Source organism: Polypterus senegalus, unplaced genomic scaffold (genome assembly GCF_016835505.1).
Source record: "Polypterus senegalus isolate Bchr_013 unplaced genomic scaffold, ASM1683550v1 scaffold_5049, whole genome shotgun sequence".
NCBI classification, from domain to species: Eukaryota; Metazoa; Chordata; class Cladistia; order Polypteriformes; family Polypteridae; genus Polypterus; species Polypterus senegalus.
In genome coordinates, this window is record NW_024379972.1 from 24,004 (window position 1) to 50,000 (window position 25,997).

The window sequence follows — 25,997 nt, forward strand, 5'->3', positions numbered from 1 at the left end:
ACGTGGCATCACCAGACCCAAGCGGCCGAGAAGGAGCACAGGACCTCACAAGTGTCCCCAGATACACAAGTGCTGACACGCGGACTACTCTGGGGGCGAGCCTCAAGGGTATGGACTGAATACGCGCCACTACAGGAAGACCAATGTGGTGATCTGAAGCGCAGAGTGACTTGTGTCCACCTCGGCTGGTGGAACACCAAACATGGTGCTGTGTTTTGAATCATCTGCAGTGGCCTGGTGACACATGCCAGTGTGCTCCTACCAGCAGAGAGCTGCAGTAGTCCTGACGGACCGAGACCAAAGCCCATTACCAGGACTTGTGCTGCATACACGGTCAGACCTTCCGGATATTCCTCTGCAAAGCCAAGAGGCTGCAGCAACATGGACAGCTGGTCATCAGTCACCACCTTTCTTTCCATAAAATGGCGGGCGTCCCAGATGGAGGTGTCATTACTGGCCAGTGCTGCCCGCCGGGCGGAGCTCCGCTACAGCGACTGCAAGTCCAGCTTCTGTGGTTGAATTCCCGCTTGCCAGCCTAATTGTCATTTGTTTTGTTTTGATTTTGTTGTCCACGGACAATAAAAGGGACAATCCCAAAATTTCAGGACCTGTCATTCTATCTCCCGCCACAAGGCATTGGTAAGAGTGAAAGGCAGCAGCTGCAGTCTTGAATACGAAGCCAGCCTTGTCAGATGGGGGTCTGTCACCTCCCCGACGGCCGGATAGGGTAGGCTGTCACTTACCGTCATAAAGAGTTTGTCCTTTTAAAGGTTTCTGGCACGTCTGATTGGGACAGCCTGTCTTGGCCTCTCTCTGTGTGTGCTGTTAAAAGCCTTTGAGTGGGCCGAGAGAAAGTCCAGGTGGTCACATCTTAGATGTTTCATGAGGAGCGCCTAAGATGTGCGGCCTGTGACTCTACAGACGTTAGTTGTGTCTGAGGGGTCCAGCCTGTCTGTGTGGGTCTTCTTCTCAGGGATTGTCTGCCCGGTCTGGGGGGCAGCGGTGTGTACAGTGGGACCCTTTTGAGCAGGTTGTTCGTCCCAAAGGTGTCCTGCTTGTCCAGAGAGCCAGTGTGTGGCAGGGCTTAGGGGGTCACGGGGTGGACTTAGGTCTCGTGTGACCTTCCCTCAGACACACCGACCCAGTTTCAAGCTGAAATCGAAAGGCGCCTGTCAAAGAGCCGTTTGTATGAAGCCCCATCGGCGAAATGAGGAAGCGAGTGTGAGTCACCGAGGCAGAGCGAAACCTGGAAGAGGGCCTGAAGTGTCACGGCTGATGGCGTCTGAGCAGTGCACGCCAGCAAGATGTCTGCGCATTGAGCGGAAGGACCGCCACGGGGTACGAGTGTGAAGGCAGGTGGTGCCCTGGGGGAGTCTCGGTTTTCGAGGACAGTTGCCTGTAGTTTTAATACGCGTGTAGTTACACCACCAAGACCCCCCCTTTCAGGTCGATTTCCCGTCAATTCTTGGAATCCACGAGGATTTGATTACTGAAAACACCCCCTAAAAACATGATGCATTACTGTAAAGAAAAACGTGGGGTTGGGTTCCAGTGGAGCCCATTCCTTACCCGCTTTTGCTACCCGTGTACCGACTAAACTGATGAGAACGCGTTTGCCCTCAGCAGCACTTGGCAGAACACTGCGCTGCACTACCGTCGTTGAACTGTAATAAACGTAAAGCACTGAGAACGCGTGAAATATTATCAGGAGACGGAGACGCAAGAGGAGCCTCGATATTGAAGTCGTTAAACGACGTCGGCGAAGCAGACAGGTAGGTGCCTGGACCCCCACCGAGAGGTAGGGGGCGCATTGTGGCGACGAGTGGGCAGGTCTCACGGGATCGAGAAAGGACTGGACCCAAGCCGACGCCCAGTGTGCCTACCGTCTAGAGGTGGGCCGGGTCAGGACCACCAGCAGGGGAAGGCGGAGTCAGGAGGGTCCCCACTCTTGGGGGGGTCACCTCGTTACGACTTTTACCTCGGCTAGAGAGTCGAGTTCAGTCATCTTCTATGTGGTCCGCCACGGGCAACGAGTGACTGCAGGGGGGCAAATCCAAGGACATCACTGAGCCATCCAATAGGTTAGACGGAGTGTACAAAGGGCGGGGACTTAATCGGTGCAAGCTACTGGCTCACACTTACTGGTCATTTGTTATTCGTAGGGTACAACTGCAAGACCCCGTTCCCATCACGAGTGGGAGTCAACACCGTACCCGCCTCACAGTGCCAGGCTAGACACCCGTCGATCCTTTCAGATGAGCCCCAGACATCTCAGGGCTTCACACACATCCTTTTTGCTCAATCTGATTTACAGACATTTTGGTCACCTGACATTTCAGGACAACATGATTATGGTGACACAGCAATGGCCGGTCCATTAAAGCCGTCATATTTAGTTGTTTGTCGCATGTCACTCAAAGTCTGCCACTCATAGACTGCCACCAGGGTGCTGAGGATCTTCTCTGGTGATCTTCTCCTTCTTGTTTTGGGGGGCTTGTCCCCTCCTGTTTCCTCTTCAACACATGGAAGTCGAAGGATTGGCTTGGTCATCTAAGAATTTTCCATTTTTGAGCCTTGAAAGACTCCTGTGTGGCCTCGGCAGCGTGTCTGGATCATCATCTTGTCGTAGGATGAACTGCCGTCCTGTGAGTTTGAAAGGCTTCTACTGGAACTCGAGCAGATCAGATGTTTCTACACACCTTAGTATTCATTGTGCCACTGCCATCAGTCAGCAGGTCTGTCGTCAGTGAAGAGAAGTGTGCCAGGGCCTGTGGCAGCCATACATGCCCACTCCTTAACGTCCCCAGCACCGCCATGTTTAACAGATGAGGTGGTCTGCTTTGGATCTTGGATGAGGTTTGTCTTTGTCTCCACCTTTTTCCCAGAATTCTGCAGGCTCCTTCCTGTTTTGGTGGTCTGCTGAGTGGTGGTCCTCTCAGAATTTCTTTTTCTTTTTTTTCTGCTCCACTTGGCCTCGAGTACACCATGGCTGTCGTGAACGGAGTTCAACTTTTATAATAGCAGATAAGCGAATCCCCAGGAACGATTGACAGTACAAAGTCGGCCAGTGAGCCTGCTGACCGCAGCGAGGAACTGCAGGGTCAAATCCCACTGCTGCCTCCACGTGTGACCCTCGGAGAGCGTCAAAAAAAAGTGAAGGACGAGGTCGTGTGCTGCCCTGTACAGTATAAAAGCCCGGCATTGCGAGAGCTCGCCGCAGCCACAATGGGGCGATCATCGCTTTATGTCGCTGACAGGGCGTGAGCTACTGTTGAGTTTGTTGTGATTGATTAGGTTGGGCATCTGTTGCTTGGCAACCAGTTTGAAACTTTGGGAAACCCCAGATGGGTGGGTCCGGCCCAGGTTTGGAGGTGTACATGCGGAAGTCGAGCAGGGCACAGAATGTGAAACGTGCCATCGCACAAAGCGAACTGTTTGTGTGCCGTAGCTGTCTCCTGTTGGGCATGGTGCCCTGCCATGGCATCGAAGTCGAGTTGCACTGCATGAAACTTTGATTGCCTCACTCACGTATGTGTGTGTGTGTGTGTGTGGCTGAAGATGAGGTCCATTTTTTGTCCTTAGCGGTGGGTGGCTTTGAATCACTTACTTACGAAGGTGGCAACCCCTTACCTGACCAGTGCCAGACATTGCTGAGGTGTTTGTAGTGCGTCCCCCACACTCAAGTGACACTCAAGTGACACAGCTCAGCGGATTGAGGACTCAGATACTAAAGGGGGTGGGTTGCATGCATTACCACAGCAGGCTCTCTTATTCGCTTATTTTTTCTGTTGATTTTGCTCCATTACAGGTTCACAGCTGCTCCAAGATGGCGGTCCTGAGACAAACCACCATGTACTCCTCCACCACCCCCTTTCTGTCCTCCAAGAAGGAACTGGAATTTCACCACCTGGGGGACCGCAAAACTGGTGGTAAATACGGTGCAGCGGAAGTGCCAGAAAAAGAAATTGTCACCACACTGTCGGACTACCCTGCCTTAGCCAAGGCCATCACAGAAGGCACTGCCAATCAAGTGGACAAAGCCCCCGAGAAGTGCTGCGTGTCCGTCATCGCCCAGGCCGAATGTGAGTGTCTGCTGTTCGGGGGGGGTCGACCACAAGGTGCTGGTGTAGTTTTGTCTCCTGTCTCCCATCATGCCCCTTGAGAGACTGACGTTCTCTAACACCTCCATTGATCAGGACATGTAAAGCGGTCCTGCAAGAACCCCATAATACAAAGATCAGTCAGTCCATTTGCTTTCTGACCATCAAGGTGGGACGCAGCCTCAGATATGGCAATCTTAATTTAGCTTAAATCTACCCACTCTTCTGGTTTGACTTGGGAGAAGCTTCTCTTTATTTCTTGTAGCCCCCCGATTATCCTTCAGTGTGGCAGGGCTCTCTTTTTATGAAGGGGGGATAGATGCCATAATTAAAGTCAGCCCACCATTTCTCTGGGCCTTCCTTATGACGAATGACCCCCGATTTTAATTTGACTCTGTGCCCTTGCTGGGCTGGCAGAGAGGGGCCTACCTCTGTGATTGTGGCACCTGCCCACTTTGCCATTGTGATATGCACCCTTAGCGTGGTCTTCAGGTATGTATGATGGCCAGTCTGGAGTGACCAATGCCAGGTTTTTCTAACCCGAGAGGTAAGACTGCTGCCTGGTGCCATCGGGGTGTTACTAAAACTCTTGCCTATTGTTGTGCGGTGGTCTCTAATATCCTCCTGCTGTTTGCTTTGTGTAGATGAAGGAAAACAAGAGTTCAGCCCCACCTGCTCCAAAGGACCCATCATCTGCTCTCCAAACTGCTTCAGGTGAGCACCGCTGGGGTTTCTCGTCATCCACACCCACATTTGTGTCCCTTATTTCTTATTAAACCCACCTCCTCCTGTCTCCTCTTATTTTATATAGCACCTTACATAGTCCTGTTGCTGTGTTGAGAGTCCGATGGGAAGCTGGTGGTGGCGTTTCAGTTCACCAGCCATGTTGTCAAGTGTACCTTCTTACCCATAAAGCCCCTCTCTTGTGAAGGAGACAGATGTCCTTTAGAGTATATACACCTAATTGAGGAGCACACGGTCACCTCCATTATTCTTCCTTAGACTGGACACGATGAGGTGGCTCAATACCTGATTATTTGCATAGCTATTCTTCAGATCCAACGGGTGTGCCAATTGTGACCACAGGGGGTGCTCAGTGAGCAGATTCTAAATGCCCAAATATGGTTTGGAAACCAGACATGCTGGCGTGTTTATGAGCAAGCCTGGTGAGCAGATTGGGGGGTCTCTTACTTTAATAGTTGCCTTCGGGCACTTTAAGGTCCTTCTGGGATGTCTGGAGCAGCGTCTTGGACAAAGATCTTTCCTCCTAAAGAAAAGAATTTTGAGTTGTCATTTCCTATGGCTCACCACATGGGACGGTGACACCTGAAGTGCCAGTCTCTAGTCTTCTGGGTAACCTTTGTGATCTGAGGCATACACTGTATGATATACTGTTGTGGTCCATCATTGAAAGTAGAGCAGAAGAGGCTCGGAAGCACCTGGAGTTCTCAGTCCCCTTTCCTGTAGTTCTGTCTTTGCTTCCAGACACATTTCACTTGGGGACGTGGAACAAATTGTGACATTATTAAAAGAAGGTCATTTGATTTCATTCTTGCGGCGGAGTGGTGGCTCTGAGGCTAGGGATCAGCACCAGTAATGGGAAGGTTGCTGGTTCGAATCCCATAAACGCCACAAGTGACTCCACTCCATTGGGCCACTGAACAAGGAAGGCCCTTAACCTGCCATTGCTCCGTCCTGGGCATGACGCTAATCTGCATCCTGCAAGCAGGCCCTTCAACTTGCAGGGAAAACTTGGGGGTTGGTGGCAGGATTGGCACCCCAGCCACCATCAAAAACCTCACACTGTTCAGCGTGGTGCTGAGGTGTCACCCGTTACACGGCTGCACTGGGATCTCAGTCCAGGTGGTGTGCCATGTAGTGGGTGTAGCAACGTGCCATAATCGGCGCCTGCTCCCAACAACCTCCTCCTTCTCCTCCTCCTCGAGGCGAACGTGATTCAGTTGTTGAAACTCGCTGCCCACTGCTGATGCTTTGCTGTCTCATCCTTTCGCAGATCTGATCAGAACAATGTGGTCCACATGTCCAGCAGAGGAGCCTCACTGACCCAGGCAGTAGAGTCTGTGTCCTGCCGACCACGCCGCAAACGGAGGAAACAGCGAAAGTGGGAGCGGCGGAGATGCCGAAGAGAGAGCCAGTCCTCTGGGCACCCAGAGCAGGAGAGCTGTGCCCCAGTGCCGGTCCAAGTGCAGGTATTTTCTCCTTCTGTCCTGACTTCTCCTCCTCCTGTAGCGCCCCCTGCCTGTTCAAGCGAGTCAAGTGTCTGCAGCTCATCTCAAGTGTCTCTGCACTTCCCCTGTCTTTCTGTAGGAGGATGAGACTGAATCCAGTGGATCTTACTCGCAGAGTCTGGGGATACAGGAGACTGAGGTGCCTGGCTTACCAGCAATGGAGCCAGGGATACCCATCCGGGACACGCAGGACTCTTACAGGGACTCGGGTAGCAAGCTGCCCTACTTAATCTCTGAGCCCTGGAATTGGCTTATGTTTCGCAACAGGCTGAACAGCCTGAAGTTGTTTAGTGAGGAGAGCAGCTGTCTTCCAGCCTCCTCCTCCTCCTCCTCCTCTTCCTCCACCTCGTCCGAGAGCCTGGAAGTCCAGCAGTTGGCGGTCACAGCACTGCGGGGTCACGTGAGTCTCGGGGAAGCCCAGCATATTGGCCCCTTCTTCCAGAAGGTGAAGAGTGAGGAGAGCTTGCCAAAGGAGGGCTGCAACGAGGGAGTCCTCCTTCATGAGGTGAGAGCTGCAGGGCTTTGTGCTGTCGACGTTGAATGGTTGCCAGCCTGGATTGCTGTGTCTCCCTCTTAAGGTCATTGAGCGGCATTGCACTGTACCCAGGCCCGTTTGACCCTGAAGATGGTGGTAGACCAACATTGTTCCACGTCTTCTGGCTCCCGCCCCATTAAACGATCTCATTTTCTTAACAGGACCTGACTCCGGTGGACTCGGAGTACAGAGAGAACAAGGAGTACAAGATCTGCCACCACCTGCAGAACGGTGCCTTTGGGGAAGTGTACCACTGCAGAGACCAAAGCTCTGTCTTTGAATTTGCAGCAAAGAAGGTAAACCTCACTGGGTGATGAAGAGGCATGTACTTTGGGGCCAAGTTTGAGAAAGGAGTGGCCATGACCTGCCCACCCCTTTGGCACTCTTCTGTTTCACATCAGGCTGCAATTGCTCCATCCTGGGCATGACGCTAATCTGCATCCTGCAAGCAGGCCCTCCACCTTGCAGGGAAACCTTGGTGGCTGGATTGGCACCCCAGCCACCCTTTGAGGGGTGCACCACGGCTGCACTCAGATCTCAGTCCAGGTGGTGTGCCATGTAGTGGGTGTGGCAATGCGCTGCAATCGGAGCCTGCTTCCATGGAAACATGAAACCCTTTGTTTTGAAATATGTAGGCATCTGAAACAGACGGCTCCCAGTTGCCACCTTGTTGGCTGACCCTCGGTACATCCCAGGTGGCCTCAGAAGTGGTGTGGCATCTATGCTGTCATTTCCTCAGTTGCTTCCTGTTTCACCAACGAGGCAGATGTTTGCATCCCCTAATCTGCTGGTTTTGCCTTTTCTAGATATCCCTGGACAGATTCCGCTGGGAGGAGGTCAGCTCGTGGAGTGCTCTGAGCTCCCCTCGGATCGTCCAGCTCTTTGGAGCTGTGAGGGAGGACTCCTTTGTCACTCTCTTCATGGAGCACATGTCAGGTAGGTTATGCCGAGGAAAGGTGAGGGGTAGACGGCTGATACTAGGAAGTTACCAGCCACACTATAGAGGTGGTGGGCAAGTCAGGATCTCGTTGTAACGGACTAACTGAGGAAGAAAAGTGGCTTAGACTGGGAAGTGAATGAGGGGAGCAATTAACATGAAGAAGAGCAACACATGTCCATAGCCTTAATTCTAGTGTAGGACATCAAGACATTTGTGGCGGTGTCATGCTCTCTGTGTTCTCTGTCAAGGTGGCTCCCTTGCCAGGCTCATTAAAGACAATGGCCGGCTCCCTGAGGACCGTGCGCTCTTTTACCAGGAGCAGGTTTTAGAGGCGCTGGAGCACCTGCAGAAGCGTCGGATCCTTCACAAGGATATTAAAGGTAGGACCACCTCTGCTGTGCCATCCATTTACTGTACCTGTGGAGCTTCTCCACTGGGGGCTACTGTTTGAATGGCTCGGCGTCACCGCTGATGATGTTCACCTCTTTCTCTCTGCAGCAGACAACGTGTTGCTCTCATCAGACGGACAGAAGGCTGCCCTCTGTGACTTTGGCCACTCGGAGAAGCTTGATGCCAATGGCTTTAGCCCGGGGCCTCCTACAGGTCAGACTCCTTATGTGACACTGAGACATTAAAAAGACACCAAAGGTTAAGTCATGCAGACCAAAAACAGTAAAAGGGAAGCAAATGTGGGCCTGTCTATGTGGGGAAATGGCCGGCCTGAGGTGCCAGTGTCCACGTGTGTGAGCAGACAGTCCTGGCCTTCACTCCGAGGCAGCTGGACTGTGTGGTTTCTCTGAGATCTGCCCCGTTGCGCACACTGCTTTGGCTTTTCTAATGACCTGAACACCGTGATCTCTGCTGATATTCGATTTTCTGTGTCTGCACAGGGGAGGACCTGCAGGGCACCGAGACGCACATGGCCCCTGAGCTGGTGAACGGAGAGGCCTGTAGCGCCAAGGCTGACGTGTGGAGCAGCTGCTGCATGATGCTTCATATGTTGAATGGCTGCCACCCTTGGACACGTTATTACAAGCATCCGCTGGTGCTCAAGGTGAGGCCCTTGATCAAAAATAGGGGGCCAGTTCCACATCCCTGATACTGTGACCACAAAAGGCAGCCAAAGTGCAGACATAAAGACCATGATGACCTCTGTCACCCTTGAAAGTCCCCTTCTGTGTACCTGAGCCCCCCTGACCTGGTCATTTGCCGAGTTAAGCCTGAGCACGGGCGCTCAGCACAAAGTGGGCCCACGGTTAGACACCAAAACAGGCGTACACTTGTTGCGGCCCACTCGTTCAACACATTCATGTTCTCCTAGGCGGTAGGTGACAGCGTTTGGGCAAAGTGTCCTACCTAAGAATGTCACAGCAGAGGAGGTGAGATGGGTGGAAGGAGAGCTGCGCCTGTTACTACAGGCTTTAGGAGGAAAAACGGAGCTGGCGCATCAGACCCCTTAACCAAAAGTGGCGAAGGGAAGGCGAGTATAGTAGTCTCGCGAGCGGGCGACCTTCACGTTAAACAGATGTACAGGGTGAGCCAAAAACAAGTGGCACCACATTTCAAACGTGTATCCTACATAAACGCTACAAGATCAAATACATTTCGTTACGACACAAGAACGGGGATTCAAAATCGATTTTGTTTTTGCTGTGTGTTAAAAACGAGGCCTTCAAGGTGGTGGGCGCCATTAGCGATACGCTCGTCAAGACGATTTCTGAACGCTTACGTGACTCGTTTTGGCCATTTCAAGCGGAATAGCGTCCTCGAGGACTTCAAGGTTTTAGAGCTAGAAATCGCATGGAGCGAGATCAGGCGAACGAGAGGGCCACCCGACATCGCCGCGCACCGAGATCAGCTTCCCCGCAAAATGAGCTTTCGCTCCAGGCATCCACCACATCCATTTCTTCCAGTTCTCTGGCATTTCAGTGGAAGGTTCTGAGGTGACGGTGAGCGTTGATCCCCCGTCCTTACAAAGACCTACAGTGGTGCACCAAACTGTAAGACGTGTGCTCGCTGTGCGGGGATGGGGCCTCTGATGAAGTTCACGAGCGTTGGTTTCAGCCCAATAGTGAAAGCTTTGCTTATTTACGCAACCATTCAAACGGAGATGTGCCTCGTCGCTGATATCACATGACGATGGCATCTCGATGAACGGTTTGCTGAATGTTGGCACTCCCAGTCTCTCTCGGCGAGTTTCTGCACTGCCATCATTTTGAATGGATGGAAATTCAGGTCCTCAAAGACGCATTGGAAGTGCCTGAGGCAGACGCGTGCTGAACGTCTAGCTGACTGCAAAATGGATGCCCTTACAGCTTAGATGTTTTCAGGCGTTCGTAAAGTTTGAGGACGGCCTGCAGGTTTTCTCTTCAATGTCGTACCCATCTGTCTGAATTTAGACTTGTTTTCCGACTTGGGATGTCATCGTCCGGAGGAAGGCTGAAGTGCGTTGGGAAGGCGCGTTGCGTAGTGATGATGGAAAGCGACGGTGCACACCGGACCGACTGCATACTACAAGGGATCGCCTATGAAAGGACCCCCAACCCACTGGCACAATGACCTTGAGAAGTGGGGGGCTCACCCTGTACTTCATATATTATTGCGTGCCTTTGAAGACCTGATGACCTCCTATTGAGTCACCCGTGTAGCCCACCTCTCCTTCTTGTGCATACATGGCGGGGCATCGGCGTCTGCGTAGTTTAGAAACAACAACACAACGGGGAGTGGACGAGCCATTCAGCGCCGTGTCTCAGCACAGACGTGTCAAGTGGCCTCCACCTCTCTTTCATTAATTTGGGCCGCTCTTGGACCCTTGAACCGCTCACATTCTTGTGTCATCCCGTCTCTCTCTGTAGATTGCTAACGAGCCCCCACCCGTGAAGGAAATTCCCCCCAGCTGCAGCCCCGGCACGGCGGATGTCATCAGAGCGGGACTAGAGAAGGACCCGACAAAGAGGGCTTCGGCCGGCGAACTGTTGGCGAAGGTCACGGAGGCCCTGAGAGATGGCAAGTCCTAGCGTTTTACGCTGCCCACCGTCGGGTGGTTTGATGTCGAGCGACACTCCGACTTCATGTTTGTGTGTCATCTTGCACTTTACAGTAGGTGGCTTGAGCAGCCCGTTGAATGGACCTTATCAGGAACCGGCAGGCCCTGCAGCTGAGCCCCCAAAGTCGGAGGTGGGAGACTGCCAGGCTCTCGACTCGGTCAAAGACAGCAAGGAACAGGAGCCAGACGGCCACGTGCCCTACAGGACAGGGGACGAGGAGTTTGTCACCGAATCGCCCCAGGCACTCTCCTCCCTTACCGTGTTGCCGGCGAGCGTTCACAAAACCCACCACCAGGAGCGAAACCACACCGACTCGGAGCAGGAGCTGCAGCAGCTGGAGAGAGGTGAGGGTCACGGCTTCGTCTGGGGGGTCTTCCCAGGTGGCAATCCGCTCCGGGTGGGTCCTAATGGTTATTCCTCTTTGTGCAGACTTCTTCTTGAGCAGCCTGTCCCAGCCGCACTCTCCAGAGGTGCAGGAGCAGCTGCTGTCCTGTCTGTCCAGTGACAGCTTCCCGTACTGGGACCCCGGTGACAAGGTCGGCCCCCTTCTTGATTGTATTTGTCTTTAGCCTGGTGCCACAGCTTGTCGGGTGGCGGGTCAAGTGACCCCTTGCCTGTTTTGTCCCCTCTTTGCAGGACTCTGGGCGATACCCGTCGAGTGTGAGGGACGACCTCAGCTCTGGAATTTATTCGTACAACAGCCAGACAGACGGACAGCTCTTCAGCTTGGAGAGCTGGCTGGGGCCCAGTGGGGAAGCCCCTGTCTGCCTGAAGGGTACGTCTGCCCACCCTGTGTGTGTGTGCGAGTGTGAAAGGCGCTATACTAAACAGTTGGGACTTTGTCAACAGGTGTGGACATTCAAATCCAGGGCTTCCACGGTGAGACGCTGCTGATTAGGGAGTCGCCCAGGGTGTCCGTGGGCCATGTGGCACTTGGCATCAGTGAGCAGGTAGGCGCTCAGTCTGTCTATGTCTGTCTGTCTGCTGCAAATCCCCAGCCATGTTCCGGCAGATGCGCCTCCACCACTTTCTGCTTGCGCTTGCCCACCTTTTGGCAGCCTTTTTGCCAGTTGCTGTGATGGCATCTCAATTCCTATCGTGTCTCTTTTACCACCCAGATCTCCGCCGCCGCCTTTAGCCTGGTCAGGCATGATGGGAGCCCAGTGCTGAGTAATGAAGAAATCCCCGATTCGGGAATCGCCCTGCGCTGCACGCTGGCACCAGACTGCAGTCCGGGTTGGGCGTGGAGGGTCAAACAGGGCAAGCTGGAGGTGCGGGTCTTAAATGCGCTGAAAGCCACAGGATCCCAGTTCAAAGCCCAGCCGGGCCTGCGATGCCCCGTGTGAATCTGCATCCCCTCTGCATGTGAGTGGGCGCCTTGGCACTCTTTTATCCTGTAGCATTACCGACATGCTGATGAATGTCAACATTTGTCCTTTGATGACGTATGTTTTAAAAAATGACAATAAAAATGGTGCAAAACAAGAAAGACCTGCCTGGCCCGTCCTTGTTGCCTGCGGTAAGATGGCGGCCGCGATTCTTTACTGCCAGGGACTCTCGAGGGGACGCTAGCTGAGTAATGAGGTTAGGTCTTGTCTGGCTGGCATTTTTATGGCTTAAATAAGCAGACTGACAACTGACTGGCACACACCCCTCCATGCGAGTGACATCTTTATTTGTGTCATTTAAAGTAACCAATCACAAAACTTGACATTGTCAACAAAACAAAGTAGCCATGCAAGCGACGTGTCACTGCAGCTCAGATGACGGTGCCCTCCTCCTCAAAGACGGCCAGCACGCTCTTGCCCAGGGGCACATAGACGAAGGCGTCCACCTCGCCGCCGCCATTGCTGGGTTTCTGGAAGTAGATCTCCAGGCTGTCCTGCAGGGTGTCCTCCTCCATGATGTTGGGGATGCCAATCAGCTGCACTGTCCTGCTGCACCGTGACCTGCACATCTGTGGGGGGCAAATTGGGCAAAGCTTGGTGTGGTGCAGGTGGGCCAGCACCACAGCAAGACTGGAGGGGCAAGCCTGCCACCTACCTGCAGCTCTTTGATCTTTCCATTAAGGAAGGGGGTCACCTTGAGCGGGTACGTCTTGTTGAAGAGTGGCACCTCGAAGAGTTCCTTCTGCGCCAGCCTCTGTGCCACTGAAATACACACAGAGCACCAACCCGTGAGGTCGATTCTGGCCGCACCGTGAGGACGGTGTCTGGCGGACCCCTGAAAACCCCCTGAGGGCACATACCCTTGTCATCCAGGAATGCCAAAACGACGTTGCGCGAGTCTGGCATCATTTCAGTCTGCTCCACCTCGCCACCGCCATTCTTCTGTTTTGAGAAGAAGATCTCCAGCTTATCGAGGATCTGCTCGTCGCTCCCGACTTGGGGGATGTTGGAGATGAGGACGCGTCTTTCACACACGTGCATCTCGATCTGTGAAGGGGGAACGACCGTTATTGTGGGCCCACGACTTTAGGTTGAACCTGCCCTGGCACCCAAGAGGGAAATGTTAGCCAGCATGCCAGCCTCACAGGTGAGGAAATAAATGAATGACAAACTCTCGTTGTATAAACTCTTCTAAGGGCTCACCATCTAAGTGGTGGGCATGACCCAGTATTGGGCTCTTTGCCCTGGTGGGTTGTTTTAGGTAGCAATTGATGGCAGGGCATCACCTGTGCGGGTGCCTGCTTTATCCACTGAGCCATTTTGAATGTGAAGAGTGCCACACTTTCCGGCGCTTTCTACGTTCACCGTGTTGTCTGGTCTCTGACTTCCTCATCCACTCCTTTGACATCCTGCCCGCTTCTCCCTAACACTTGGCACTCAGACCACACTAGGGTGGGCAGCCCCACACATGGGTATCTGATCTCTGATTGGGCATCATGTCCGATTGGTCAAGCCAATAGTGAGCCGGGGTGCCCCCACCTGGACTGGCTCTACATGAGGGGCGCGTACCTCGATGTGTTTGGGCAGAAAGACGTCCACGGGCTGCGCCTCCAGTCTCAGGAAGCAGTCGCCCAGCTTGACTTCATGGGTGCCAATCTCCAGAATTTTCTGAGCCACTGCAAAAAAAAAAAAAAAGACACAAAGCTTACAATCAGGAGTGCCAGGCCAGGGGTCTCACCTGAGGGGCTCCATTTTTTTTTCCCCCTACCGATCTCCTCCTCAAAGGTAATGAGTGCCGTCCCACCCTCGAGGGGGTACAGGATGTGAGGGGTCACCTCGAACTCTGCTTGAGGGAGCTGTGGGACAGTGTGCCCACTGAAGATCATGTTCCTGTCTGGGACCGAGGTGGTCTTCTAGAAAAAAAAAAAAAGAAGATGGGGGGCTGGGTGAGCATGTCCAGCATACTGGAGTGGTCAACCTGTAGGGTGTTGTTGGGGGGGGTCCACACACACACACACACACCTGTGTTTTCTGTTTCAAGTCCCAAAGTTGGCTTTCCATCCTGGTGGTCTCCTCCTGCAGATGTCCTTTATCTCTGAGGAGCTCATCCTGCTCCATCTTGGCCTGATTCAGCTCCCCCTGTAAGTGCAGGAAACGAGCAAAGAGGTCAGCCGTCATGCCCATCAAAGTCACAGATGGCTGCCATCTGAGCCCGCCTTGCAGCCCACCTCCACTTGGGGGGGTCAGAGGAAGGCACTGGAAGCCCACCTCTGGGTACTTCACGACTTCTCGACCAAGCCGGTCCCATTGCGCTGTTGAGCCGCCTCTCGCTCGTATCCTTGGTGTCTCGACCCCTCTACCCATAGGCCACTTAGCGTCCTCCTGTCAGGTGACATTCCCCTGTCCAACACTCGTCACCGTGTTGGGTCTCCATGATGATCTGATCCTTTGTCCCTTGACACATGTGGCAAGGTGGGGGTGCACAGTGCCATCAGGTCAGGTGAGACTAGAGAGGGACAGCCTGGTCACCTTTACCTCCGAGCTGTGCCCAATTGGAGCAGACCCTCGTGTCACATGGCCGTTCCCGTCCACCCAGCTTGAACTACAGGCCCTGGTGCTGGGGGGGACAAGTGACAGGCCGACTTGACAAAACCAAGTCAGGTGGCCAATGACATCTCGTCCCTCAGTTGGTGGCCCCTGAGATTACCTTGGCCATAAAAGCCCCCCTCACGACCACAATCTGCACCCCCCCAAAATATACAGAACCTTGAAATTGTCAGCCTGGGACTCCAACTCTTTCTTGGAGCTCTCAATGTCCAGCATTGTCTTCTGAATCCGCAGGTCAAACTCCTGCCACATCGCCTGGGCATCCTTCTGGGCAGATGCCAGCTTCTCGTTGTCTTCTGCGATGCGTTCATAGTTTTGCTGAAGAGAAGAAGAGACGAGAAAATCTGAGCGAGTCAGGAGAGAAAACCCCACTGAGGCCATCGGTGGGACCCTGAACAAGTGACGGGGTCCACCTGCCAGGGCCCACCATGCCCCTCGGTGACAGATCAGCTGGGACAATACCTGCACTGACCCTGAGTGACCGAGTCCACCTGCCAGGCCCACCATGCCCCTCGGTGACAGATCAGCTGGGACAATACCTGCACTGACCCTGAGTGACGGGGTCCACCTGCCAGGCCCAACATTGCCCCTCGGTGACAGATCAGCTGGGACAATACCTGCACTGACCCTGAGTGACGGGGTCCACCTGCCAGGCCCACCATTGCCCCTCGGTGACAGATCAGCTGGGACAATACCTGCACTGACCCTGAGTGACCGAGTCCACCTGCCAGGCCCACCATGCCCCTCGGTGACAGATCAGCTGGGACAATACCTGCACTGACCCTGAGTGACCGAGTCCACCTGCCAGGGCCTGTGGCATCAAAACCAATTGAAAAATCTGTGCCGTAAATAAACTGTAAAGTCGCTCTAAATGATGGATGAAGATGAAGCCCACCCACGACTTCCCAGTAAGTCGCTCTGTAAAAACACAAACAGATGCCCTGCGCCCACACAGCGCCCTGCGTAAAGGCACCATATTCACTCTCACCACTTGTGTGGCCCTCAGCAGGTCGATTTGTGGGCCACCGGGTCAGGCTCACTATGTAAGGCGCTATATAAGCTGACAAAGATCAGTCCCTCTCACTTTACTTGTCCCTATGACATCTGCAGGTGACTTTGGACTCCTCACTTGTCCCCGTGCCCGAGCTCGGTGCCCTGATGAATGACGACACTAACCATGTGGGTCTTTATCTGTTGCTGGATGGCTTTAAGCTTCTCCTGGGGACTCCTGGTGTCTTCTGATCTCGAGTTGGAGTCCTGCAAGAGAAACAGAATGAAACTGGAGGAAATATTAAACTGGCACCAACAGATGCCAGCCAGGGTGGCACCTTCTACAGCAATGGCAGAGCATCAAAGTGAAGGTGAACGTCACAAACGAGGTGACTAGGGGGGCAGCCACTGCCAGGCTCCACCATGTTGATGCCTGCTAACCACAGGTCCCATAATTTGATGAGCTCTGAGTGGGATTTTGATGGTACAGTGCCAAGGATCAGGATGGCAGATGATCTTCTATAGCTCAGCTTGTTAGCTCCTGTGTGTCCCGCAGTGCTGGATGTCACACCACTCCATTACGACGGTGGCAGCAGTGGGATGTGCCATGCTGTGGTCACTACATTGAAGTCTTGTCACTTCCTTGTTCTGCCAACAAGTGACACTAACTTGACACTCCAAAAGAGTGTGGGCAGACAATCGTGAAACGCCTGAAGGTGCCCGTTACTCGAGGATCGGCTCACCTGGCAGCACTGAGTGACAGGTGAGGAGCCAAGCCTGGCCGGGATTCAGAATTCACCCCTCAAAATGACAATTGCTGACACCACAAAAGGGCCTGGCAGCGACCCATTGTGACCCTCCACGGTGCATCACCATCATTGGGTTTATTGAGATATAGCGCCCTCCACAGGCGAGCACATCCATTAGCAGGCAGAAAGTGCGTTACTGAAACAGAAAGGTGGCCAATGTGACAGAAAGGTGACAAAACCTACCAGAGACACGTCACTGCACAGGGAATCTGAAAAGTCCATCCTGGCAGAATCACCTGAGGAGGAAAAAACGTAAACGGATTACAAAACAAAGTGCCAGTCAGACCCCCGGCTCAGACGAGGGGTGGGTGGCTCAGTGGTCACGCGTGTCCTTCAGCTCCTCATCAAGTTGTTTCATATAGCGCCTTGCAGGCTCCGCCCCTCAATCCGGCGCTTTAAACTTTCATTTCAGTGCAGAGAGATAAGCAGTCGGGCAAAAGTTAAACTCCCACCGGAAGGGACGCCAGCCCACCGCACCAGTGGCCGCTAATCCACCTGACCTGCGCATAAAAAAGGCGCTATATAAATAAAATGTATTATAATTATTACTGTTGATTATCCTGAAAATGAGGAGGAAATAAATCGAACCCTCAAACGCAGCTCTTTAACTGCTGTGCCACTGAGCCACCCCAGTACGGTTAATGAGCCCACCCTGGACGGACCGCTTTACCACCTGCTGTTTTTTTTTTAAATCTTTTTCTTTTTTTGCTTAGACACAAACTGGTAAATGGGACTCGGAAAGGCGCTATATACAACGAGGACAAATGCTGCGCCTACTGCCGTCCCTCATCCTGCTGAAGTGTCTTTAAGGGGCAAAACCTAAACGTCGGCAAGGTGGCGCAGAGCTTAGCGCTTCTACTCCACGGAAGCATTGGGGGGCTTTGACAACCCCAGCGCTAGAGTTTCTACGTCTTTCTTCACCGTCTGAATGGGAAAGTTTACCGACAAACTTCAGTGCCCGTGTAGGGCTGGGCACCTGGCGCCACGGGCAGGACGGACTTCGTGTCGGGAGTCTGAATGCCGGCTGCGCCTTTTCGTTTTTTCTTTTCGGTACAAACTCGTAATCCCTCCCAACCGTAGCCCCCGGATCGAAAGAAAATAAAAGGAAAAGAAAAAACGAGTTACGTGACTCCGGACCAGGAGAGCCCAGCAGCGACCACCGACCATCAGCCCCGCGTTGGCCCAGAATCGCCGACCCACAGGCGCCACTCACCGCTCGTCCTCCTCGCCCCTCGTACGTCGCTCCTAATTTCGGTTTCGTTTATCTGCGAAGTCGCCTTGTCACGTGATTTCGCGGCTTTGTTGTTTTTCTTTTCTGACGAACTGGAAGCCGCCTATGTGGTCACGTGTGGGTGTTGCGCCCGGTGACGGTGACGGAGTTTTAAAATTTGGGGGAGTCTGCCGGGTCACCCCTCTAATTCTTATTCATCAGTTTTATAAAAGTAAACGCAGTATTGACTGCTCGGTAAAGTGAATGTTTCATGTCAACGAGTTTATATAGCGTCTTTCACTAAAACACCCTTATGAAAATTTGAACGTGCAAAAAAAATAAAAATGCGAGGTTTAATTGACACTCGAAGTCCAAATGAACGGCTAACCGGCGACGTGGGTTCAGTTCCTGATCGGTGAGGCACTCGGGCTGTTAGGTCAACAGGTGACCCGGAAGGATTTAACTCGACTAATGTATAGCGCCACTTCCACTGTCATCCGAGTTGGCGTCAATGGCCACCACGGGGCCTCTGCGTCAGGTGCGACGTCGTGTCCGCCAAGTCCATTTAGGCGACTTGAAATGGGGGTGCATCAGGCCCGTCGGGTCCCAGGAGGTGTGACTGCAGCCCCGCAGCGTGGCGCTCTGTTGGACAATCTCGTCTCGAGGGAAGGCCAGATGGCCCCCAAGCGGCCAAAGCGATGAATTACCAGGTGGCTCTACTGAGCGAGTCGCCTTCAGCTGGCACTGACCACATCGTGTGCCACCTCCACAGGTCATCTCGACAGACGGCGGTGGGCACTTTAGCCAGGCGGACTGCGAGGTTTTGACTTCTGGAGAAGCCGAAGGGCACGTGACAGTGGAGCGGTGGTCCGGTGCGGAGTCTGCGTGGAGTTTCTTTGTTTCTTTCATGTCGACTTAGCGGGGTTTCCTTCTGCTCTGAACTGGTGGATGTAAGTGGAGGACAAAATGAACCAAATAACTCAATAAATAACTCAATCAATCAATAAACGAAGAGTGAAATTCAGTAATAAATAATAGTACATTTTATTGTTATAGCGCCTTTTTCATACTCAGATGTAACAATAAAAACAGTGCAATGTGAATATAAACATTTAATAGTGTCATGAATAGATAAATAGTTCTTTATTATTCTTTATTATTTCTGTGACACCACAGCCCTGAAACTGTCACACGTCAAAGCTAAGAGGGCGGGCTCTAGCGAGCGCTGTGCTTTGATTGGTGACTCGCCTGCCGCGGGCGCCACACGTTCACGCCCCTCACACGTCACGCCTTCGCGCCTTTTCTGTTTGTCCGCTCAATGGTGGCCGCCAATGCAGAGCCACAGAGACACGAAGTCTGTCCTGACGGCACAAAGGACAAGGCAGAAAAATCCGGGGGCAAAATGGCACTCCAGACAGGGTCGTGTATGCCAGCATTTACTCGCTAACTCATACCAACCTGATTTGAAGGGCATAGTCCACTCAAAATGGGACACAGGGAGAACAAGCAGGCTTGGCGCACAACTAGCAATGGCACTGTGCTGTGTGCCCATCCTGATAGTGAGGAAAAAGATAAAAAAAATGAGCCAGTGTGCCATTTCACTCCTTGGCACCAGGGCCCCACACAAAAACAGAGCGGCATCAATTTTCTATTCTGAAAAAAAAATAAAAAGAATAAAATACATGTTAAGGTAAGTGGGGGGTGGGGTGACATGGATGGACGCGTGTCACTTGACAAACAACATTTTAAAACATCAGCCACTCCGTTCTCTGCCAGGCATTTCAGTTTCCTGCCTGCCTGCCCTCCTGACTTGGCACTTTGGTCACTCTGAGCACCGCAGCATTTACTTATAATGCAAGAAAAAGTAAACTGGCAGCAAAGAAAATGAAATCAGAGCGGAGAAGACCCAAAAATACGAAAATCACGAAGCCGCTGCCTGAACAAGCAGGTCTGGAAACAGTTTGGGGGCACGCTGGCAGTGGGCACAGCGTCATGTCCCACTGCTTCCTTAGCCCTTCATGAATACAGCGGCCATCTGCTGGGTCGGTCAGTTGTCATAAGTGGTTATCATTACAACATAATAAAGGGGGCAAACTGCTCGGAAAACGACAAAGGAGCTGAGAAGTGGCACCCGCGGCAACAACAGAAGCAACGCACCTTCACTTCAGTGCATCCCACCCTACTGCTGCTGCTCCCTAAATACGACAAAAAAAAAAAAATGGAGGCGACACGACTTACTGATTGGGAATGGGGACAGTCAGGGACAAAAAGACACGTGACATATGAGGTGGCAAGACTGGACTGGGTAGACATTAAATGTTCAGTAGTCATCAGATTGAGAATATGATAAAATGGGCGTGAAGGCACTATATGATAGATAGATATTGAAAGGCGCTATATAATAGATAGATAGATAGATAGATAGATAAGAGTGAAAGACGCTATATGATAGATAGATAGATAAGAGTGAAAGGCGCTATATAATAGATAGATAGATAGATAGATAGATAGATAAGAGTGAAAGACGCTATATGATAGATAGATAGATTGAAAGGTGCTATATGATAGATAGATAGACAGAAAGAGTGAAAAGCGCAATATGATAGATAGATAGATAGATAGATAGATAGATAGAAAGGCGCTATATGATATAGATAGATAGATAGACAGATAAGAGTGAAAGGCGCTATATAATAGATAGATAGATAGATAGATAGGTGAAAGGCACTATAAAATAGATTGAAAGGTGCTATATAATATAGATAGATAGATAGATAGATAGATAGATAGATAGAGTGAAAAGCGCTATATGATAGATAGATAGATAGATAGATAGATAGAGTGAAAAGCGCTATATGATAGATAGATAGATAGATAGATAGATAGATAGATAGATAGAGTGAAAAGCGCTATATGATAGATAGATAGATAGATAGATAGATAGATAGAAAGATAGATAGATAGAGTGAAAAGCGCTATATGATAGATAGATAGATAGATAGATAGATAGATAGAAAGGCGCTATATAATAGATAGATAGATAGATAGATAGATAGATAGATAGAAAGGCGCTATATGATATAGATAGATAGATAGATAGATAGATAGATAGATAGATAGACAGAAAGGTGCTATATAATAGATAGATAGATAGATAAATAGACAGAAAGAGTGAAAAGCGGTATATGATATATAGATAGAGTGAAAGGCGCTATATGACAGATAGATATTGAAAGGTGCTATATAATAGATAGATAGAGTGAAAGGTAGGTAGAGATATAAAATGAAAGGCGCTATATACAGCCCTTTATTTACAATTCTGTCATAATTACGTCGTATTCTCAGTCACTCATCTTTATCTCATACAAAACATTTACAACTTTTCAAGCTTTTTTAATCCTCATTTTCTGCTGATATTAATTTTCATACATAAACATAAAACATGTTTTTGCTCCTCCGATTTCTCGAAGGCTGTCTGATTGATTCTTCCATTTTTAAAACTCCCATCCGTCGCTCCCTCTGCTTTGACGGCGTATCTTAAGCATTGATTTCTATTTGTTATTTCTTTGTGTTTTAAAATGGCTGATAGATAAGAACAGCATATAACAGATGGCTATACAGATAGCTAAAGATGAAAGGCGCTATATACCCTGCCATGCCATGAACCCGGTGATGGGGGGCTGGAGCCCAACCCAGCAAACACAAGCCCTGGAGTGACACGAGTCCATCACAGGGTGAACACACAGCAGATACACGGATCAATCGATAGGCATGAAAGGCGCTATATACTGAATAGTTGGGGTACCATTTTAAATTCCAGCAGGTTCCTGCTGCAGTGCAGTGACAATCATGTCAGCTGGACTGGTGGCACCTCTCCTGGCATTTTTCTGGCCTTGTGCCCGATGCCTGCTTCGGAGGCTCCAGTTGCCCTGGATGTGTGGGTTTAAGAGCTGGACGGATGCCAACACAAGTAGAAGTCACTGGAGCCACCCTGGGTCATCTCAGGTCACTGTCCTTCCCTTCTTATTTTATGCGACTCCTTTTGCCCGTCTAAACAAATCGAACAGAAATTCAAAACCAAAGAGCCGCCTCTAAACAAGAGAAATGCTGAGCTTCCATTTCCCTACACACCTCTTGGTTGAAGATTTTGTTGGCACAAGGCAGGGTACAGCAAATGCCAAGAAGGGCACACATGTAGTAATGGCAGCCATACTTCACCTGTGCTCATCTTCTCCAAACTGGGGGCTTCTTCAGTTCATGCTAAGGAGGCGACTGCCGGGAATATGAAGCCCACCGACTCCTGACCAGGGGCATCCTCCTCTTGGTCTGTCCTGATGTCAGCAATGAGCCCACCAGTCGATGGCATCCAGGAAAAGCCTGGTGACAAAGCATGGGGTCTCCTCCCTGGACAGAAGCTCTTTGAAACAACCCACTCATGTCATAGTAGCACCACCACAGGGCAGCCCTGCCTGGCACACTGGCATGAGGTTCAAAGTGCCTGGTGACCCAGAGAATTTGAATGATGAAAAGTAAAGGCACGGATGTACAGTGGGTGTTGCTGCCATGCGGTGCCCGCTGCACTTTTAAAGAAATGCTCATGAAGAGGCCCTTTACTGGGTTGGGTGGTCCCTTGCGTGTTCATTCTGGGGTCTCTGCATATGGAGTTGGGTCTTTGGCATCATTGGACTGTGTGCCACCTTAAATCAGAAAGCTGCTGGGACCCCCAAAAATCTGTGATCTTCTGTCTGTGGATCCGATTACAGGTCTAATGGTCTAGAAGCTTCCTGTGGATGGGGGTGGTCTTAGCTTCCCTATGCCATCGCTCCGATGGACCACTCCGACCCTTTTGGGCTTCAAGTTCTCCATGTCAAAATGCCAAAATGGCAGAAGCTGGGGGGCCACGGGGAACATCGAGTGCCACAAACCCAGGGGGGCCATTAAGCGCCCCCAGATATCCAGTCAGGCCACCCCACCCACACTGTTAGGTATTCTGTTACTTATTCATCGTTCCAACGTCCCACCTAGCACTTTGGACCACCCCAAGTCCCAGCCTGTGGTCCCAGCAATGACATCTTAAAGGACTTCTCTTTGTCACCATCGTCCTCATCACAGAACACACAACAGCCTTCATCTTATATAGCGCCTTTTCCCTGTCAAAGCACAGCAGGGCCATGAGACCCCCATTTTTTCCCACATTTCAGTGCCAAAGCACAATGAGGTTCTTCTCCACTCACATTTTATTTTATATAGCGCCTTTCACAACAATCTCTGTACAAGGCAATCACAAATATAATACAAGACGGGGGCCATTGGGGGGCACCTGCTCCTCGGCTCTTGAGCCCCCAGCTGGCTAAACAAACAAACCTGATGGACTGGATGGTTTCCCCCAATTCTTACTTTCTAAAAGCACAAGCTGATGCGCCGTCCATTTTCAAGTCCGGCACGTCGGACCCCATTGGAGGGATTGGTGCATAAAAACAAAAGCTCATCAGCTGTCAATCAACCCTTAAACCACCGTGGGGCCCCCTTAACCGAGGGCATTCAATGCGAGGTCACACGCCAAGTCCACCCGCTCCAGCAGGCCGTCCAGTTTGATGTGCAGGCCTTTCTTCTTGTCCAGGTGTCTGTCTACGTCCTCGTGGGCTCGGACCACTCGTGGGCCCCGAGGTGGCGGCTCCTCCTGCCCCTCCGCCCACTCGTCCTGCACCTCCGGCTCCACCTCCACCTCCACCTCCACCTCCACCACGTCCTGCACTTCAGGCCCCACCTCAGACACGGGTTCATCCTCCGGCTCCTCGGTGGAGAGCAACTCGTCATCCTTGGGGTCCTGCGCCGTCGCACCTTCCCCGAGCAGGGACACCAGCCTGACCCACTGCTCGAACACGGCCTTCTCGTTCCCGGCCGCCGCCAGCAGCCGCAGGTGGTGCGTGTGCCCGGTGCGGAGCTCCACTTTGAGCTGCTGGCGCTCCTCGCTGTGCACGGCCAGCCTGACCTCACTCAGGGGCAGTCGCCTGGTCAGCTCCATGTTCCAGTGCTTGCACCTCTTCCTGCCCGGGCACGCCGCGTGGCTGATCTTCTTCTTCTTCTTGGTCGGAGTGGCCAGGTGCCTATCGTAAGGGATGCCCACGAGGATGAGGTCGGGCACCTGCACGAAGGGGTTGCTAGAGGTGACGAGGACGGTGAGCTGCGGCACCCCAGCTCGGGTGGTCAGCGCGTTGCCGTCCTCGCGGACCTCGGCGAAGTCGCTCTCCAGGAGGGCGTTGTCGCAGAGCGAGTGCAGGGGGTCCTCCAGGTCCAAGCTCAGCAGCCTCTCGGCCAGGCTCTGCCCGCAGGGTCTCACCTTCTCCTCCTCGGGGCTCATCTCCCGGAGTTTGATGGCCAGCTTCACCCACAGGTCGAACGCGTCCTTGGCCGCGCCCGGGGCCACCAGAAGCCGCAGGTAGTAGACGGGGCCGGTGCGGAGCTCCAGGCGGAGGAGTCGGAGCGCCTCGCTGTGGACTGTCAGCTTGACGTCGCTGAGGGGCAGGCAGCGGGTGATCTCGGTGAAGTGGTGCCAGCCCCCCTTGGCGGTGGAGCACTTGGACTGCAGGTGGCGCAGGCCCCGATGCAGATGCCCGTCGTCCTTCGCCCCCAAGACCCTGGGCACGGGTCTGCCCACGAGCAGCTTCTCGGGCTTGCGTAGGAACGGATTGGTGGAAGCCACCAGAAGGGTGACCACCGACAGGCCGGCCTGAGAGTGGAAGTGGCCGCTTCGGGTGACCTCCACGAAGTTGTTCTCGAGGATGACGTTCCCGCAGAAGGCGTGCAGGGTCTTCTGGTCGTCCTCGCTGCACCGGACGGCCAGGCGGCCGATCTCTCCCAGGGTTTCATCGGCCACCTTCGGCACCTCCAGCTTCTTGATGAACGAGATCCACAGGTCAAAGACGAGCTTCTCGAGGCCGGTGGGCGCCAGCAGCTGCAGGTAGTACACGCGCCCGGTGACGAGCTCCACCCGCAGCTGCTGCTGCTCCTCCTTCAGGACGGACAGACTGACCGCCTCCAGCGGGATGAGCCTGCGCAGCTCCATGCGCGCCGCCCGGCGGTAACTCTTCTTGCGGCGCCATTCATCTTCCTCTTCCTCCTCCTCCTCTTCCTCGTCGTCGTCGTCCTCGTCTTTTTCCACGGCAGCCCTGGCGATGAGCATGGCGTTCAGCAGAGGAAACGCCGGCTCCGAGGAAGCGATGCCCACCGTGACCACCTGCAGCCCCCCGAGAATGCTGGACAGCTGGCCGGTTTCGGTGATCTCTAAGAAGTCGCTCTCGAAAATAAAGTCACAGAACGGGCGGAGCCGCTGCTCCCGGAGGAACCTCCTGAACTTGCCGTCAGTGGTCAGCTTCAGAGCGGTGATCTTGGACATCTTCAACACACCGCGGACTTTGGAGATCAGGACACGCTGAAGACAAGGCCTGCTCATGTCCGCTCCGTTACCTGCACTGGGCTCAAGTGACCCTCCATCCGGGCTGCCGGGGCTGATAACGGCTTACAGTAGCCATGGCAACGCAGCTGCGGTCTCGCGTTGACTCGACCCGCACACAGGGGGCGCCACCGCTGGGCCGCTGCGGCTGCTCTGTGCTCTTAGCAAGCTGGTGGGCGTCGTGGGAAACCCGGCGGAGAAGATCGTCGTCGCCCGGGGCCCCAATGCCGGACCTGAGAGGGTTAAATCATCAAGGACAATCAGTAACGGACGACGACCACCACAATCGAAATCATGACAGGCTACTGGTGGGGGGCGCTACGTGGTCTCATAGAGGTGCTGTGCTCACTCAGTCGCTGAACACGTGGAGTTTGGGGTCTCTGTATAAAGGCGCTATATAGTATATATATATATATATATATAGATAAGGCCCTACCTAAAATAGACAGAAAGATCGAGTGAGATGAAAGGCGCTATATGAAAGAAGGATTGATATCAAAGCAGTAATTGATATGAAACGTGATGCATCAGATACTTAGATACAAGTAGAAGGCACTATATGGTAAACAGACAGAAATGAAAGGGACTGTACCGCAGAAGTATAGACAGACAGATATGAAAGACGCTATATACAAGGACAGATACAGCACTAAACAGTAAGACACGATT

General features: G+C 52.5%; 3 protein-coding genes across 5 annotated transcripts in view; 1 reads left to right on the forward strand and 2 right to left on the reverse strand.

Annotated features, from left to right (window-relative positions):
- LOC120520062 (mitogen-activated protein kinase kinase kinase 14-like) overlaps nucleotides 1–12,360 on the forward strand; it is a 29,099-nt gene extending 16,739 nt beyond the window's left edge. For both annotated transcript variants that reach the window (XM_039742704.1, XM_039742705.1), the window contains exons 2-16: nucleotides 3,809–4,082; nucleotides 4,745–4,814; nucleotides 6,115–6,310; nucleotides 6,429–6,854; nucleotides 7,046–7,180; nucleotides 7,691–7,820; nucleotides 8,073–8,204; nucleotides 8,323–8,427; nucleotides 8,715–8,878; nucleotides 10,680–10,830; nucleotides 10,925–11,215; nucleotides 11,301–11,407; nucleotides 11,508–11,646; nucleotides 11,721–11,821; nucleotides 11,990–12,360. In XM_039742704.1, coding sequence (XP_039598638.1) covers nucleotides 3,827–4,082; nucleotides 4,745–4,814; nucleotides 6,115–6,310; nucleotides 6,429–6,854; nucleotides 7,046–7,180; nucleotides 7,691–7,820; nucleotides 8,073–8,204; nucleotides 8,323–8,427; nucleotides 8,715–8,878; nucleotides 10,680–10,830; nucleotides 10,925–11,215; nucleotides 11,301–11,407; nucleotides 11,508–11,646; nucleotides 11,721–11,821; nucleotides 11,990–12,217 — 2,631 coding nt within the window. In that variant the 5' untranslated portion in view covers nucleotides 3,809–3,826 and the 3' untranslated portion in view covers nucleotides 12,218–12,360. The remainder of the gene's footprint in view (nucleotides 1–3,808; nucleotides 4,083–4,744; nucleotides 4,815–6,114; nucleotides 6,311–6,428; nucleotides 6,855–7,045; nucleotides 7,181–7,690; nucleotides 7,821–8,072; nucleotides 8,205–8,322; nucleotides 8,428–8,714; nucleotides 8,879–10,679; nucleotides 10,831–10,924; nucleotides 11,216–11,300; nucleotides 11,408–11,507; nucleotides 11,647–11,720; nucleotides 11,822–11,989) is intronic.
- Nucleotides 12,361–12,512: 152 nt separating this feature from the next.
- ifi35 (interferon-induced protein 35) lies at nucleotides 12,513–17,993 on the reverse strand. 2 transcript variants are annotated; one of them, XM_039742707.1, is made up of 10 exons: nucleotides 17,879–17,993; nucleotides 16,849–16,901; nucleotides 16,043–16,123; nucleotides 15,026–15,184; nucleotides 14,282–14,398; nucleotides 14,028–14,172; nucleotides 13,829–13,935; nucleotides 13,120–13,306; nucleotides 12,915–13,021; nucleotides 12,513–12,828 (listed from the first exon to the last, which is right to left on the reverse strand). In XM_039742707.1, exons 2-10 carry the CDS (start codon nucleotides 16,885–16,887, stop codon nucleotides 12,631–12,633), a joined length of 1,140 nt encoding a protein of 379 aa, XP_039598641.1. In that variant the 5' UTR covers nucleotides 16,888–16,901; nucleotides 17,879–17,993; the 3' UTR covers nucleotides 12,513–12,630. The 2 variants fall into 2 exon arrangements, with proteins under 2 accessions (XP_039598641.1, XP_039598640.1); XM_039742706.1 differs by having other exon boundaries at nucleotides 17,791–17,879.
- Nucleotides 17,994–23,402: 5,409 nt separating this feature from the next.
- LOC120520061 lies at nucleotides 23,403–25,884 on the reverse strand. The gene has a single exon (XM_039742703.1). The coding sequence runs from the start codon at nucleotides 25,326–25,328 to the stop codon at nucleotides 23,403–23,405; it is 1,926 nt and encodes a 641-aa protein (XP_039598637.1). The 5' UTR covers nucleotides 25,329–25,884.
- Nucleotides 25,885–25,997: the final 113 nt, after the last annotated feature.

Excerpts from the sequence above, each read along its gene's own strand:
- ifi35 (XM_039742707.1), bottom strand. The coding sequence starts at position 16,887 with ATGGACTTTTCAGATTCCCTGTGCAGTGACGTGTCTCTG. Across the intron at positions 15,185-16,042 it reads AACAGATAAAGACCCACATG|CAAAACTATGAACGCATCGC; the intron begins GTTAGTGTCGTC and ends TCTTCTCTTCAG. Across the intron at positions 14,399-15,025 it reads CCCAGGCTGACAATTTCAAG|GGGGAGCTGAATCAGGCCAA; the intron begins GTTCTGTATATT and ends CTGCACTTACAG.
- LOC120520061 (XM_039742703.1), bottom strand. The coding sequence starts at position 25,328 with ATGAGCAGGCCTTGTCTTCAGCGTGTCCTGATCTCCAAAGTCCGCGGT.